At 44.1% G+C, this 16217-nt stretch overlaps 2 protein-coding genes across 5 annotated transcripts in view; both read right to left on the reverse strand.

The window, feature by feature from the left end:
* LOC112621689 (solute carrier family 23 member 2-like) overlaps positions 1-16217 on the reverse strand; it is a 54706-nt gene that overhangs the window by 22465 nt on the left and 16024 nt on the right. The window contains 1 exon segment of the mRNA XM_025381083.1: positions 6716-6875. Coding sequence (XP_025236868.1) covers positions 6716-6875 — 160 coding nt within the window.
* LOC112620834 (succinate dehydrogenase cytochrome b560 subunit, mitochondrial-like) lies at positions 12762-13816 on the reverse strand. Of its 4 annotated transcripts, XM_025379767.1 has the most exons (3): positions 13734-13816; positions 13572-13631; positions 12762-13407 (listed from the first exon to the last, which is right to left on the reverse strand). In XM_025379767.1, exons 1-3 carry the CDS (start codon positions 13808-13810, stop codon positions 13197-13199), a joined length of 348 nt encoding a protein of 115 aa, XP_025235552.1. In that variant the 5' UTR covers positions 13811-13816; the 3' UTR covers positions 12762-13196. The 4 variants fall into 4 exon arrangements, with proteins under 4 accessions (XP_025235552.1, XP_025235549.1, XP_025235551.1 ...); XM_025379764.1 differs by having other exon boundaries at positions 13572-13816; XM_025379766.1 differs by having other exon boundaries at positions 13236-13628.

Consider the following 16217-nt stretch of genomic DNA (forward strand, 5'->3'; position numbering starts at 1 on the left):
TCTGATGCACGATCTTTTTGTAAAACAACCTTCAAAAACATTCTTAGTTCACGGGCCATAAAAATAAAAAAACAGGTCACAAGCTGGATTTGGTCCAAGAGCCACATTTTGCAAATTCCTGCTTTAGAGGACTCTACATATCACAAGCACAAAAGTAAACAGCAAATGTATTAAAGAAAATAAGAATGCCTCTGTCACTTGGAATCTAGTCTTCAGTGCTGGCAGGGCATGACCCAAATCCCTAAACATCCACTCTCACTACTGATACTGTTCAGGCCCCAGGAACATTCTTTTCCACAACTATTGTCCACTATCCTCAAAACACAAGGCAACTGCTTCTAAATGCACTGACGTTTTTTGTTTTTGCATTTTTGGACAGTCTTGCTCTGTTGCCCAGGCTGGAGTGCAATGGCACAATCTCAGCTCACTGAAAACTTTGCCTCTCGGGTTCAAGTGATTCTTGTATCTCAGCCTCCCCAGTAGCTGGGACTCCCAAGTAGCTATGTGCCACCACACCTGGCTAATTTTTGTATTTTAGTATAGATGGGTTTCATCATGTTGGCCAGGCTGATCTCAAACTCCTGACCTCTGGTGATCTGCCCGCCTCAGCCTCCCAAAGTGCTGGGATTACAGGCATGAGCCAACACACCCGGCCATACTGAAGTTTTTTTAGTTGTTCCATTGCAGTGATAGAGGCAGACATTGCATTAAAATACAGGAAGGATTTGAGCAGCAGAAGGGCTTAACTAGGAGTAAAGATGAATTCACTTGTCAGATCTTATTTCTTGGGAAGTAGGAAGGCAACAGATTCTTACATAAGGAATCGTAGTTCTCAGCGGGGCTGAGTATAGGGAAACCCTGCCCTGGAATCTAGCAGAGCAGATGCTCAGTTTTAATTTGAATTTACCAAAGCCAAGTATAGGCTCCCCGGGGGATAGCAAAAAGCAACAAAAACAAGAAACCCCACAAACTCACAAGCCGCATGTGTGCTGTGATTCATTCTATTGATGATACGATATGAATAGACTTCACTGAAGAACTTCCTGATTTGGAAAAGGTAGTGCAGCACATACCACTCTGAGATTGGACAACTGACCTGGCAAAACTCCAGGTCCCACCAGCTTGACAAGTAAAGGCCTTAAGTATATCTTGGTCTGGAGCTACATGGAACAGTTCTTTAAAGCTTGAAATGCCTTGTTAACGCCAGGTCCACCCTGAGATAAAAAAGAAGGATAGGCATTTGATGAGGTGATTGAGTCTGCTTACATCTGGGTGTACTTTTGGACTATATGTCAGAGTACAGGCACATGCAAAAAGGCTGTTGTTGAAAGTAGCGAAGAGTAACAGAAAGTTCTAGCTGAAATTCACAAGTTAGGGCTCAGATTCGTCTATTGCATTCTCACAGGCACAGTGCTCCTGAGCTACGGGAAGTGTTGGTGATGGAGTCTACGCTGAGTGAGGACTGACCCTGCAAAAGGCAGGTATCCAGCACTGCCATGGGGCTTTTGCTGCAGATGTAGCCCAAGGCAGCGACTCAACCACTCTCCCTTTGAAAGACCATTACCAAGCAGTCCACCACTGGGCACTGTTTGGGATTAGACCACTAATGAATAAGCAAATAAGTCTGAGATCAGAGATGTCAGTTGTGTCTTGAGGGATGTCAGAAAGACATTCAAATGAGGACCAGCCTGATAAACAAAATGTATTGATTGCAGGGAAATAGTTATATTCAGGAAAAGAAAAGACAATTACCCAGGAAGGATACATAAGATCCACAAGCAAGTGATTTAGTCCCCATCTCCTAGGGCAGCCATAACCTCACAGTATAATCTAAATCCAGCAACAGAGGCTTGGGCCCCATTGTATAAATCTTTGAATTCAAAAGCACTAGTTGGCATCTTTCTGAAGGTGGAACTCAATTAACTGGGAAAGATTGGAACTAGAAGAATGCAACATTCTGTCCAGCCAACAGAAGACCCCTGATAGAAGTACGGCAAGTCTAAATCAGGCCAATGGACCAAGGTATGTATGATGTGTTAACTGTGCACATGTAAATCCTACCAGCAATTATACCATATGTAATTACATAGATTCCTGGGCCACAGTCAATAAACTAACTGATCTGGCAAGTGAATCACAGAAAACGCTATGTATGTATCTTCCCTTTCATGGGACAGGACTTCATGTTTAAATTTTAGAGACTGATTGTTCATGTTGATGCCCCTTAGTCTTAAAAAGAAGAGGGAAGTAGCCAGGTGCGGTGGCTCATGCCTGTAATCCCAGCAATTTGGGAGGCCGAGGCAGGTGGATCACGCAGTCAGGAGATCAAGACCATCCTGGCTAACAAGGTGAAATCCGGTCTCTACTAAAAAATACAAAAAATTAGGCAGGCGTGGTGGTGAGTGCCTATAGTCCCAGCTACTCGGGAGGCTGAGGCAGAAGAATGGTGTGAACCTGGGAGGCGGAGCTTGCAGTGAGCTGAGATCGGGCCACTGCACTCCAGCCTGGGCGACAGAACAAGACTCCGTCTCAAAAAACAAAAAAAAGAGGAGGGAAGTATATCTTTGAAAGTAGTCACTGGAGTCCACGAGATGACACCTTGGGCCACAAGCCATGCACACAATGCTCACAAACAACATAATCCCCACCTCCATCTGTTGCCACTTGTGTCACCCAGGATGGTCCAGATTGTTAACAGCAATGGGCTCCTGTGCCTTTGGTGGGGAAATATACTTTGAGGGTTTATGGCCCATCACAGAGCTGGCAGGCTGCCTACCCTGGACATATCACAGAGCAAGGGAAATTTAAAGACTTTTTAAAAACTGGTATTGACAATGTTTCTGGTTTGAGCTTTGCCCATTCTGCAACTAAAGATCTGACCCAGCGTACTATAAAAAGACAGGCAGCCCAGATCATCCACCAACATGATATCAACTTACACATCAACAGCTCAAGGATCACTTTTCACAGCATGAACAGGGCAAGAGTAGACCAAGAAATACAATATCAAATGACCTCTTCATATTTCACATCACTTCTACAAAGCAGCACAATTTTGAAAAAATTGGAATGTGTGCTTGAAGCAACAAAATGTTGGTGACAAAGGCACAGAGGCCTGGCTTTCCAGGGTAGGAGGAGCACGAGAGCAAGTCAACAGTGGACCATTGTCTAAGGCATAGGTTAAGAAATGGAGAGATAAGGAAACCTTTCCAGGACTAGGGATTTGATTGTGTTCCCTAAAGTGGGAATAATATAAATTAATTTAATTTCACTTGTTGGAACCCTGAAGGCATTTATCAGCCGTATTGAAAAATCTGGTAGTTTCAAGAGGCACCCTACCCAGTGGAGAGGACCCAGTTACAATATACTTATTAAGTTATTTGAAAGTATCTTGGGAAGGACACATGAAGTAGGTTTAACAGTGTTACTTTTGCTGCTCACTATTTGAAGGATAGCAGAGAAGGAATCCAATACTCCTCCTTTAATAGGAGCAAGGGAATGGACTTAGGGATCCCAATGGGGGAAAAAAAGATGGTAGGAGAAAGAACTGGAGTCACCAGAAATACTGCTGTACCAAATGATGCTACTTTTGCCCTTTATCTTTAAAATAAGTTGCTAGTAAAATTATTTCTTAGCAATATTTTTAGATATGTCTTCAGTCTTAGATGAGAGATGATGGCATCAGAGTTGATTCTACCAAACTGGAACACATTTAATGTTATTGTCTTGATAAAACTGGGCCCAGAGTACACTTGGCTGAGCTGGATAGGCAAGCAGGAGGGACCGCTGTGAATGTAGCCAATTCCTAACGTGATGCTGGCACATTAGGACATGGTCTGTTGCTTGAACTTTTATCTTAGATGAAGATTTGCATGATACTCAATGAAATGAAAATCATGGAAGTGGTGATATCTGACAAAGTCTATATCAGGATATTTAACTCCGGTCATCAGTTAATGTGGTAAGCACAGGGAAAAAATGACCCAAGGAAGTCAAGCAGAACTACAAGTTGAGGAGGGACCATTATACTTAACTCTAAAGCATCCCAACAGCGTCATAAAAAAGCTACAAATGTACCACCAGGATGGCTACAATAAAAAAGATAGAAAATGTTTGTGAGAATGTAAAGTAACTGGAGCTCACACACACTGCTGGCGGGAGTGGAAGTTGGAAGATCCGCTTTGGAGAGGTATTTAGTAGTGCTTACTAAAGGTGGACACATATGCATTCTATGACCCAACCAATGCTAAGTACACGTTCAGAGGACGTACATATATCTGTTCACTTAAGCGCAAGTACACAAATGTTCATAGCAATACAATTTACAATAGCAAATAACAGGAAACCACCCTTAAACACATAATTTGGATAACACAGAATTGATAAAACTGCTGCCTATTTACATAATGGAACATTATATAATGAAACATTATTCAGCAATGAGTATGAATAATCTACCACCACACATAACAATATGGAAGAATCTTGCAAACATAATATTGAATGAATGAAGTCGCACACTAACGAATATGTACTGTGTGGTTCCACAATGTTCATAAACAAACAAAAATAATCTGTGGTATTAGAAGTTGGGATAGTGGTAACCGTTATGGGAGGGGTGACTGAAAGGAGGCATGATGGGGCTTAAGGGGTGTTGTTAATGCCTATTTCTTGAGCTAGGTTACATAGATCAGCTCAAATTTGAAAATTTATTGTGTTCTTTGCTTTATGCTTGTAAGACTTAAATTAAAAGTTTATTTTATGGCTGGATGCAATGGCTCACACCTGTAATCTTAGCACTTTGGGAGGCCGAGGTGGGCGGATCACCTGAGATCAGGAGTTTGAGACCAGCCTGGCCAACATGACAAAACCTCATCTCTACTAAAAACACAAAAAATTAGCTGGGCTTGGTGGCACATGCCTACAGTCACAGCTACTCAGGAGGCTGAGGCAAGAAAATCGCTTGAACCCAGGAGGCAGAGGTTACAGTGAGCCGAGATGGCACCACTGCACTCTAGCCTGGGTGACAGAGCAAGACTCTGTCTCAAAAAAAAGAAAAAGTTTATTTTAAAAGGTACTAGTTCAAACTTTGGAAGCAAGGAGGGAAAAATCAAACTAGAGCAATATTATCAAGCAGAGTAACATTGTTAGGCACTGAGATGTTTTGTGGATCCTGTTCCTTCTTACTGGTCAAATATGGGTAGGAATAGGAATCTTACTATTGTTTCCCGTCTTCCATGTTTGTCCTTTGTATTTCCCATATGGGAGACTGGCAATTGTTGAAGCAATGAGGCTACGAGGACACTCAACATGGATCAAGGTGGGCTGTAGGATGGGCCCTGCCTGGTCTAAGGCTTCTTGGCTTGGCTCCCAGATATATCTAGGGAACCCACCCTGCTCTAGGTCCATAGCCCTAAGTTCTGGAACATCCTTGGTCCAGTCCCAGTGATACCGGGGAGTTGGTACAGAAGGTCTTAAATGGGGGCCATATTCATGCCTGAGCAAACTGCATTGGACTGGGCCCCACCTTCACGCTGTGCTGTGTAATGCTCCAGAGCAGGGGGTGCTGGGCACGGCTCCAGGCCAGCCCATGCACAGATGCCATGGCCCTAGGGGTTTCAGGTTGAGCTGGGAAGTAGATGGTTAAGGTTCCCTAAAGATCTCAAGTGACCTTCATTCTCTCACAGTGTACCACCTACAACGGCACCCCACCCACAGGCCACCCCTCCACCTGCCCACTTTGGGTGAGGTTGCCCAGGTCTGTCCCTAAGCCTGTGGTGATCTCTCTGCCAAGAATCCTGAGTGTGCTAACTTTCTTCTCGACCCTTTAGATAAGCCAACCTGGAACACTGCTGACTTTCAGAGCCTGCTCCAGGCCACCAGTTCCTCTCCCCAGATGATACAATTGAGTTTAGCAAGGGTCATGCTTCATGGTGGGATAAACACAGGGGCACAACTCTCCAAAATGGGCAAGCTAAGCTGTCAGCGCCCACTAACCGAGTGGTGCTGAGCCCTAGTCTGGCATGTTGGACCTCCCATTAATCTGAGCCCACTGTGGACATTTATCAATATGGCACTTGTACATCTATTAAAAACTTGTAGTAGAGTGCCTGGAAAACTCTAAGTGCTCAGTAACCACGATCTGTTGCTACCACCACTACCACCACCACCATCATCACCACTACCACCATGATGTGTCTCTCTCCTTACAGTCCCAACACAACGCTTGGAACCTGCCAGATGTTCAACTAATGATGTTTAGTGAATTAATATAAAGCGGGAGTACTACTCGCTGCCCTCTCTACTTCCTGGGACTGGCTGGAGCAATGCTTGAGCTCTTCCTCCTTGATACATGCAGGAGTGTTTCCAAGAACACCCATTTTTACTCTCCATCCTTTCCATTGGGCAGCCCAGTGCCTCTCCTGCTCATCATTCTGTTTTATTTTCTTCATTGCACTTATAATTCGCTGAAATTTGCCTTTTCCATTTGCTTATTAGCGTCTTTCTCTCTCCACCCTACCTCACCACACATGTCCACTAGAACGTTAGCTCTGTAAGGGCAGAATCCTTCTCTGTCTCATCTACCACAGTATCTTAAAGTCCAGGATCTTGCCTGGCAGAAAGTTGGATAAGGAATGTTGAACGAATACATGCACTCAGGAGTCCCTGTTGCAGACACCTCTCCTGCTCCCAGCCATCCCCCTTGCTCTGTTACCTCTCGGATCCTCTTCTGCCATTTCTCAGTGAATTTTGGAGAGTTGGTGTTCACCTGGCTGGCATTGAGTGTCCACTCAGGGCAATTCCAGGTGGGAAGGGAGAGCATGGCCAGAGAAGTTACCACAAAAGCAAATGCACCTCCCCGGAGAACGGGCAGCCTGGAGGGAGGGAAAGGATGCAGTTACCCATGAGGTCCTCTAGCACTGGCCTGTCACTGGCCCCAAGGAGGGCCTTCAATCCGAAGTCCTAGCCCAATTTATTTATTTGTTTTTTATGGATTTATTTTTTTGAGATGGAGTTTTTCTCTTGTTGCCCAGGCTGGAGTCCAATGGCACAGTCTCGGCTCACTGCAACCTCCGCCTCCTGGGTTCAAGCAATTCTCGTGCCTCAACCTCCTGAGTACCTGGGATTATGGGTGCCCACCACCAGGCTCGGCTAATTTTTGTATTTATAGTAGAGACGGGGTTTCACCATGTTGGCCAGGCTGGTCTCGAACTCCTGACCTCAGGTGATCCACCCGCCTTGGCCTCCCAAAGTGCTGGGATTACAGGCATGAGCCACTGTGCCCGGTCTAGCCCAATTTAGAAGCAAACCATGACCCCTCTGTTCTCAGTTGCAGAGAGATCCTACCAAGCTTCAAGGCAGACCCATGAGCCCTGTCAAACTTTGGACAGGGAGGAGAGGGAGGCAGGGAGGCAGGGAGGCACCCAGACCCACACCTGGGCCTGGAGATGCAAACTCAGGAGGAAGGAGTCAGGCCCTGAGAAAGAATCTGGGGATGGCATGGAGCTCAGTGAACACACCTAGTGGGTGCCATTCTCTACCTCAGTCCCAGAGAACCCTCCCCAGGCCCCAGGCCCACAGCAGAGCTCCCATACCTGCAGTGCCCAGCAGTCGATTCTCCCACTATCAAGAGCTGCACAGCTTAAAATTTGGGTTGCCAGTTTTTTGTGTGTGTCTTCAGAAACCAAGAGCAATCCAAGACTTTCAGGCTCCTTCTTTTAGCAGGGCAATAAGATATGTCCTTTGTCAGGGCATGTTCCCAGCCCAGCCCTCCTCACTCCTGCTGGGCTTCTTACTTTGGCCTCTGTGAGAACTTCTAGCAGTGCCTGCCCCACCTGCCTTCCTACTGAGGTCAAGGCAACATGGTAAGTCAACCTCCAGCCACCCCTCTTACTAGAGGGTCAGAGGCTATCAAGGCTTGCTGAGCCTGTCAGCTTTGGATATTAGAATTTGAGGGTAGGAAGGTGGGACAGAGGGACCATGGCATCTTGACTGCATTTGTCACTTTGGCCCACCTAGTCCAGGTCCTTTTTCTGAATACTAGAAGGATATTTTTGAATCAGTGCTTCATGAAGAAAGCATAAAGGATGATTCTTGAGAAGGAACACATCTTATGTGAAGGAAATATAGTTTATGAAAGAGTTTTGCTGCTGAAATGGACTTTGTGAGCTGGTGAACATTAGGATGCATGATTCCTGGGCATTGCCCGGGCAAGTCCGTGGGCTTGTCTGGGAATGGGCCCAGCATGGCGATTGCCTAAAAATCCTCAGGTACATCTAATGTGCAGCCATCCATGAGAACAGCTGGTCTAGAGTCACAAATCTAGACCCACAAAGCTCCACAAGAGAATGGAGCACAGTACATTGTGTACACGGGGTTGGAACACAATGGTGCCGCTATGTATATGTGTGTAAATGTGTATATGTGTGTGCATATTTTTTATTTTAAAATTACGAATCTGTCTGCTGTCTGGGAGGTGTGCCCTACATTTCAGGTACAGGAGCAAAGTCAGACACAATCCCTGTGACAGAGGTTTCCTCTCTAGTGAGGAAGGACAAGTATGTCATAGCAAACGCTGATTAAGTGCTGTAAAAGGAAATTATACAGTGCTTTGCAAGCATGTAACAGAGAAGACTGTCCCAGTTTAGGATGATGGAGATAAGGAACTGATGGGGACAGGAGGCAGAGAACTTCTAGGCAGAAAAGGGCAGGTCCCTGGTGAAACCCCACCCTCAAGCCAAAAAGCCTGAAACTGCAGTCCGAAGTGAGAACTTCTATCCCTGTTTTCCCGCTTGAATGTTGCTTTTTCCTAAACTACCCATGGTCCCACCCCGCCCCATCCTGTGCCTATAAAAACCCCAGACTCAGTCGGAGAGGAGCAGAGACTGTGGCTGGATGTTGGAGAGAAACGGCTTGACTTCAGAGGGACAGCTTGATGGCATAACTTCAGGGAAGAATCCAGCCAGAGACAGCTGGACTTCAGAGGAGGATTGCCTACCCCCACCCCCAATCCCCTTTTCAGCTCCCCTTCCTGCTGAGAGCCATTTTCATCAGCAATAAAATCCCCCACATTTACCATCCTGCAACTTGTTCACGTGACCTCATTTTTCCTGGAAGCTGGACAAGAGCTCAGGAGACACAAGTGTGGATACAAAAGGCTGTCACACCAGCCCTTTGTCCTCACTGGTGGAGGGCAGCTGCCTCACAAGAAAAGGCAGAGGGTCCACTGAGCTGTTAACACTTAAGCTGTCTGTGGATGGCACAGCTAAAAAAGCACCGTACCACACTCTCTGGGACTTTGGGGGTCACAGGCACCCCCACCTGGATGCTGCTGCAGGGCCCGCCTGGAGTTTGTTCCTGCCAGTGCTGAAGCAGCCAGCTGGTTCCAGCACTCATCACTCCAGTTCCCACCTCATTTGCTTGCACGCTGCCTCCCATGAGGAATTGAAAGTGGTGAGCTGAGTAACTGAGGCACCCCTGCTGTGAGTCCTGCAAAGGGGTCAGGGAAATATCCTGCTTTAGAATATCCTGCTTCAGGCCTGAGATGTCAAAGGGACCATGTCTGACTTTGCCCCTCATAGTATCCATCGTGCCAGAAACATAGCAGGCATTCCGTAAATGTAAGCATTGACTGCCTCTGCTCTCAGTGGCTCTCCCCAACCCTGACTTCCACCTCCAGCTGGTTATCATTTGTCAAGTGCCACAGCCTTGCTGGCTTCCTAAGAAAGTTAACTACTCCTTTCTCCTGCTACCACATCACTTAGAATGTCACAATATGAACACACTGGTTTTAATTATTTATTCACATCTCTAATTCCCTTTTTAAGACTCTCGTCTCCTTGAAGGCAAGAACTATGGGGGAATCCCAGTGTCCACGTGTGGCGGGCAATCTTGCGGCATGAGAGTAAAGGTTGCTAGTACTTCAGTTTCAGGACTTACTAATGCTACAGCATTGAGGGTGGAGGTCGTGCCTACAGGAAACTGACAGCATTCAAAGCCTTCCAGTTACGAAGATGCAGGGATTCCCAACCTACAAGGAGTCTTCTCCAAGGAGACAGATGCCCTGGGTTGCTCCCAGAATACGATACTAACATCGCCTCCATTTTCCAATACACCAAAACTGCTCACCTCTGGGGAAGGTATAAGTCACTTAATGCTATGGACCAAATGTGTGTATCCCCCAAAATTCTTATATTGAAGCCTTACCCCCCAATATGATATTATTTGGAAGTGGGGCCTTTGGGAACTATTTAGGTTTACATGAGGTCAGGATGGTGACGCCCTCGTGATGGGATCAGTGTTCCTCTAAGAAGAGACTCTTTCCCCTCCCTACCCCTGCCATGTAAGGACACAGCACAGAAGGTGGCTGTCTGCAAGCCAACAGAGGGCCCTCACTAGAGCCCGACCGTGCTAGCACCCTGATCTTAGACTTCCACCCACCAGAACTGTAATAACATTTCTGTCGTTTCAGCTATCCAGTCTACTGGCTTTTGAGCAGACTGACACTTAGCAAACAAGATGGAATGGGAAACAGGTGAGTCACTTAATCTGTCTATGCCTGAGTTTCTTCCTCTGTACAATAAGCCTAATAATCATACCTGCCTCAAATAGTGTAGTGAGCATTACATGTTTTGTAAGTCATACGGTGCTCATTCATGCATCACCCATACTGTTATTATCTTACAGGAAGGGGGAACAGATGAGGTATTGGGCTGGGCCCCTGTGTTCAGGCTGCTGCCCCACCTCACTTAAAGTGAATCATGGAGTCGACCTGAGCTTTTCCTCATCACCGCTTTATCAGCAACAGTTTCCCCTTGTTTCTCCCCACTCTACAGGGATGAGGTATGAGGAAATCAGCTGCAAATAAGCCCACTTAGATCCGGAGGGCCTCTGGGAGGACACAGAGCGAAGCCTATTCAACTGCCCTGTTTGGATCTGCAGGTCTCAAGGAGGTCACCAAGGCCTGATAAAGGACAGCAGGGGTTGCAGTAACTGAAGGAGATGGGGTGCTCTCAGGGTAGCTTGGAGAGTAACTAATCATGTCAGATATGCTTCCTCCAGATTTCATTAGAACATGTGGGGAATGCACGAAAATTTACAGCTGCACTTAGGCAAAAACCAAGGTTCAGGCATAATTGCTACTAATTACCTCATTGATGAGATTGACTGAGGAAAATATTCTTGATTACCTGCCACACGCTTTACCCTCTAAACCAGAACTTGCCAGGTGACCTTATCAATTATCCATCCAAGTCCATGGCTACATTGCTGTGAAAATCAGTAGGCCATCATCCGACTCCCCACCTTCCCACTCTATCTTTGCCTCTCTTGATTCCCTAATATTAATGTGCATAAGAATTATCCGGGAATTCTGTTAAAATGTCCAGAACCCTGAGAGGTTCTGACTTTTTAGTAGATCTGGAAGAGGGCCCAGGAAAAATGCATTTTTGGCTTGGTTTTTGTTTTTGTTTTGGAGATAGGATTGCATTCTGTCGCCCAAGCTGAAGTACAGTGGTATGATCGTAGCTCACTACAGCCTCGACCTCCTGAGCTCAAGCAATCCTCCTGCCTCAGCCTCCCGAATAGCTGGGACTACAGGTGCGAACCACCATGCCCAGCTTTTTTTTTTTTTTTTTACTTTTATTTTTGTGGAGGTGGGATCTCACTATGTTGCTCAGGCTGGTCTTGAACTCCTGGGCTCAAGTGATCCTCCCACCTTGGCCTCCCAAAGTTTTTGTTTTTTGCATTTATTTTGTAGTCAAGTGAAGCAGTGGGAGCAGAGAAGGAACAAAGAAATATGTAACTGGTTGTGATTAGTTGTAAAGGTGTGTTTTTAACAAGCACTTCAGATGATGTTAATGCAGGTGGTCCAGGGTCCATACCAGGACACATTCTTTCAGAGATGACATTCTTGGCTTATAAGACAAGAAAAGGGGAGAATTCCAGAATTCTGAATTTTTTAGTCACTTAACAAGAAATATAAATGAGTGCAGAGGATAAAAGTGGTCAAAATTGTTCATGATGAAGGAAGTGAGTGGTCTTTACAAAATCAGACTGCCCAAAAAGGAACTGCAAATGACTCTTTTTTTTTTTTTTAATGACTCTTAAGCATAGACTGAGATACCAGCAGTTGGAATAGGGCATCAGCCAGCCTCAGGCCTGGCAACTAGAAGAATGGAAGCTAAGTATCCCAAACTAAGCTAGAAGTTGTATCCACAACCTTAGGTTGGTTAAAAAAAAAAAAAAAAAAAAAAAAAAAGGCTGCCAGGACCCAAGTGTTCAGATGACTGGGGGACGAAGGACATTCTAGTCACCTTGTATGTTAGGCACCATGACTAGATAGATCCCTCCTGGTTATATGATAAATAAATGGAAAACCCTGCAGGATTCAGGCCTGTACAAAATCCTGCAACAAGAAGGGAAAGGTGTCCCCGCTCTGAAGACTTAGGGGAAGAATTTTCTGTAAGAAGCAAATGAAAACTATTGAGTACGCTTATAAAATATTAATGAGGATACAGCTGCATTATAGATTAACTTAGGATAACTTTTTTGTTTTTGTTTTTGTTTTTTTAAAATGAGTATTTTAATTCAGTTTCAGAAAAAAAGGGTACATGACTTTGATGAGAAAGCATAAAACTAAGAGGCTTTTCTGGAAATCCAAGAAAAAGAAAAAGAAATAACCATTAATATGTTCAATAATTTTCTGCATCTTCTTGTGTCAAAAGCTATATATTTTCTCCTCAAAAGCAGCTGCTCCAAGAATTAACTAGCCCTCTTTATCTCCCTCTAACTGGGACAGACTAATTCCCCTCCACCCCCACCTCTCTTCTTTCAATAACACTGCGTAGGTGTTAATGGCCTGGGCTCTCACCAATGAACAGAATTGTCCTTTAAGCCAGCAACCCACAGGCAGTGGCACCCAAAGCCTCACCCCCAGTCCCCAGGGCAGAAGCCACAGAGCTGGCATTGTTTCCACTGTCTCAGGAAGAAGGAGCCAAAAGCTGACCCTCAGCACAAATCAAAGCCCAATATGCAGACAGAATAACTGCTTCTAGAGTTGGCAAGCTGTGGGCAAAAAAGGGGAGTTTTTGCAGCCACCCCATCTTTAGAAACAAGGGGAAAACTAGACCCTTTTCCACTATTATGGTCTACAAGGTACTCTACTGCTCCAACGGGATCTGAAAGTACAAAAGGACCTAAACAAATGAGAACTTTTCCCAGGCTGGAGGTAAGAATGAAAAACAGAAAGATGGATGAATGTAATAAGGTGTAGGAAGATGATGCTGGGAACCTCCGTTCTTCACATGGCTGCCAGCCCCATAGAGGACAACACAGTAAGAACCAGGACAGCCACTCCAGACTGGTATAGCTGGGGAATCTTCAGGCCTTTTCCTAGGTCCCACATCAAGTGTCGGATCCCATTCCAGGTATGATACATGAGAGGGAAGACGAGTGCAAACTTAGCTGTGTGGATCAGTGCTGGCCCCAGACACAGGGACTTCACGAGTTCCAAATAAGACTCAAAGTTCCCAGGGAGTAACAGGGCCGACATGCCAAAAAGAGAGACCCCTGCACTCAAAGCAATACCAGTGCCACGGTGGCAGATGGACATTGCCATGGGAAGAGACCAACTGTAGACAGTGATGTGGGGAGATACAGGACGGTTTGAACTTATATTCTTATTCCAGAACCGCTCCATCTCTTCTTTGGCTGTGGTTCCCAAAGGAACAGCATTTCTGATACAGAGCTGAGGGCTAAAGTGGGCTCGGAGGCAATGAGGACCAACATGTCTCAGCAAGAGCGCAGCCATCTTGGGTTCCGGTCTGGACGGAAGTCTTTTTTTTTTTTTTTTTTTTGAGACAGAGTCTCTCTCTGTCGCCCAGGCTGGAGTGCAGTGGCCGGATCTCAGCTCACTGCAAGCTCCGCCTCCCGGGTTCACGCCATTCTCCTGCCTCAGCCTCCCGAGTAGCTGGGACTACAGGCGCCCGCCACCTCGCCCAGCTAGTTTTTTTTTTTTGTATTTTTTAGTAGAGACAGGGTTTCACCGTGTTAGCCAGGATGGTCTCGATCTCCTGACCTCGTGATCCGCCCGTCTCGGCCTCCCAAAGTGCTGGGATTACAGGCTTGTGCCACCGTGCCCGGCCTAGGATAACTTTTTTTTACAAAATCTGAATAGAAGACAAAATGGTAACTTGAATGAGACATATACCATGTTCTATGAAAGAAAAATTCAGTATTGTGAAGATGCCAATTATCACAAGTTAATTTATAATTGTAATACAATTTCAATCAAAATCCCAATGAGATTATCTTATTTAATAATATTCACTTCAAATTAATGTAGAAGAATAGAAAGTGAAAATAATTTAGAAAAATTTTAAAGGAAAAGATGAGGAAAATCATACCCAACCAGATGAAGTCCACTACAAAGTTATTAATTTTAAAACAGTGCAGTATTAATTGAAGACACAACAAACAGATTAATGGAAAAAATAGCAGCCCAGAAACAGATGAATCCCACAGTATAAAAGAACTTAATATGTGATGAATAAAGTCATGATTCTCAATGAGGAATGGATTTAGTCAACAAATGATGTTAAGGAAATTGGCTGTTAGGGAGAAAATAATAAATTTAAAACCTAACTTTACAACATATACCCAAATAAATTCTAGGTGAATTCAATGCTTAAATTTTAAAAATCTAAATAACACAATACTTTTTAATAAGATGATTTTATCTTATTTATTAGCTATGCAGTACTTTTTAATAAGGCAATATTTATCTTATTTATTAGATATAGGAAGAATTTCTAAGTCTAAAATTAGATTAACTTTGAAAGAGCAGAAGTGATAAATTTTACTATAGAAACAAAATCTTTGGCATAGAAAAATATCTTAATTAAAATGAAAGACACACTAAAAATGTTTATGACAATAAAGACAAAGTTTTAATGTTATTTATATGCATTGAATTCCTTGTAAACTGAGAAAAACATTGACTTCTGGATAAAAATGTCAGATTGCACTCTCACTCCCTCTTAAAAATCCACTAAACTGACATTAAAATGTATTTTAGAAGCATAAATCACAAGGATTAAGAGAATGGAGCAGGAGACAATCACAGCAAAATTTTGGAAGTTGAAAAGCAGATATAGATTGGTAACTGATTAAACAGCCCTAGAGAAGCAGAATCTTATGCTAGCAATAGGTAGATGGCAATATTCTGAAAAACACACATTCCAAGGAATTGATTCTTAAAGTGGGATATATGTGAAGCTAAAATAAGTTCAAAGTCCTCTTTAAGCACCAGCCAGGTGACAGTCCTCCCATCTTGGCGGAAGACTAGGTGTTTATCCTCTAGAAAAGGCAAAATACGGGGTCTCTGGGCCACAAGAAAACAGGTAGATTTGGTTCATGTTAAAAACTCTCGATAAACTAGTTATTGATGGAACATATCTCAAAATAATAAGAGCTATTAAATCCATAGCCAATATCATACTGAATGGGCAAAAGCTGGAAGCATTCCCTTTAAAAACTGGCACAGGACAAGGATGCCCTCTCTCATCACTCCTATTCAACGTAGCATTGGAAGTTCTGGCCAGGGCAATCAGGCAAGAGAAAGGATATTCATATAGGAAGAGAGGAAGTCAAATTGTCTCTGTTTGCAGATGACATGATTCTATATTTAGAAAACCCCATCGTCTCAGCCCCAAAACTCCTTAAGCTGACAAGCAACTTCAGTAAAGTCTCAGGATACAAAATCAATGGTGAAAATCATAGACATTCCATACACCAACAATAGACAAGCAGAGAGCCAAATTATGAATGAACTTCCATTCACAATTGCTACAAAGAGAATAAAATACCTAAGAATACAACTTACAAAGGACGTGAAGGACCACTTCAAGGAGAACTACAAACCACTGCTCAAGGAAACAAGGGAGGACACAAACAAATGGAAAAGCATTCCATGTTCATGGATAGAAAAAATTAATATTGTGAAAATGGACACACTGCCCAAAATAATTTATAGGTTCAATGCTATTCCCATTCAGCTACCACTGACTTTCTTTGCAGAATTTAAAAAAAAAAAAAAACAGTTTAAATTTCACATGGAACCAAAAAAGAACCCATATAGCCAAGACAATCCTAAGCAAAAAGAACAAACCTGGAAGCATCACACTACCTGACTTCAAACTATACTACAAGGCTACAGT

This window comes from Theropithecus gelada, chromosome 3 (assembly GCF_003255815.1).
Source record: "Theropithecus gelada isolate Dixy chromosome 3, Tgel_1.0, whole genome shotgun sequence".
Taxonomy (NCBI): Eukaryota; Metazoa; Chordata; class Mammalia; order Primates; family Cercopithecidae; genus Theropithecus; species Theropithecus gelada.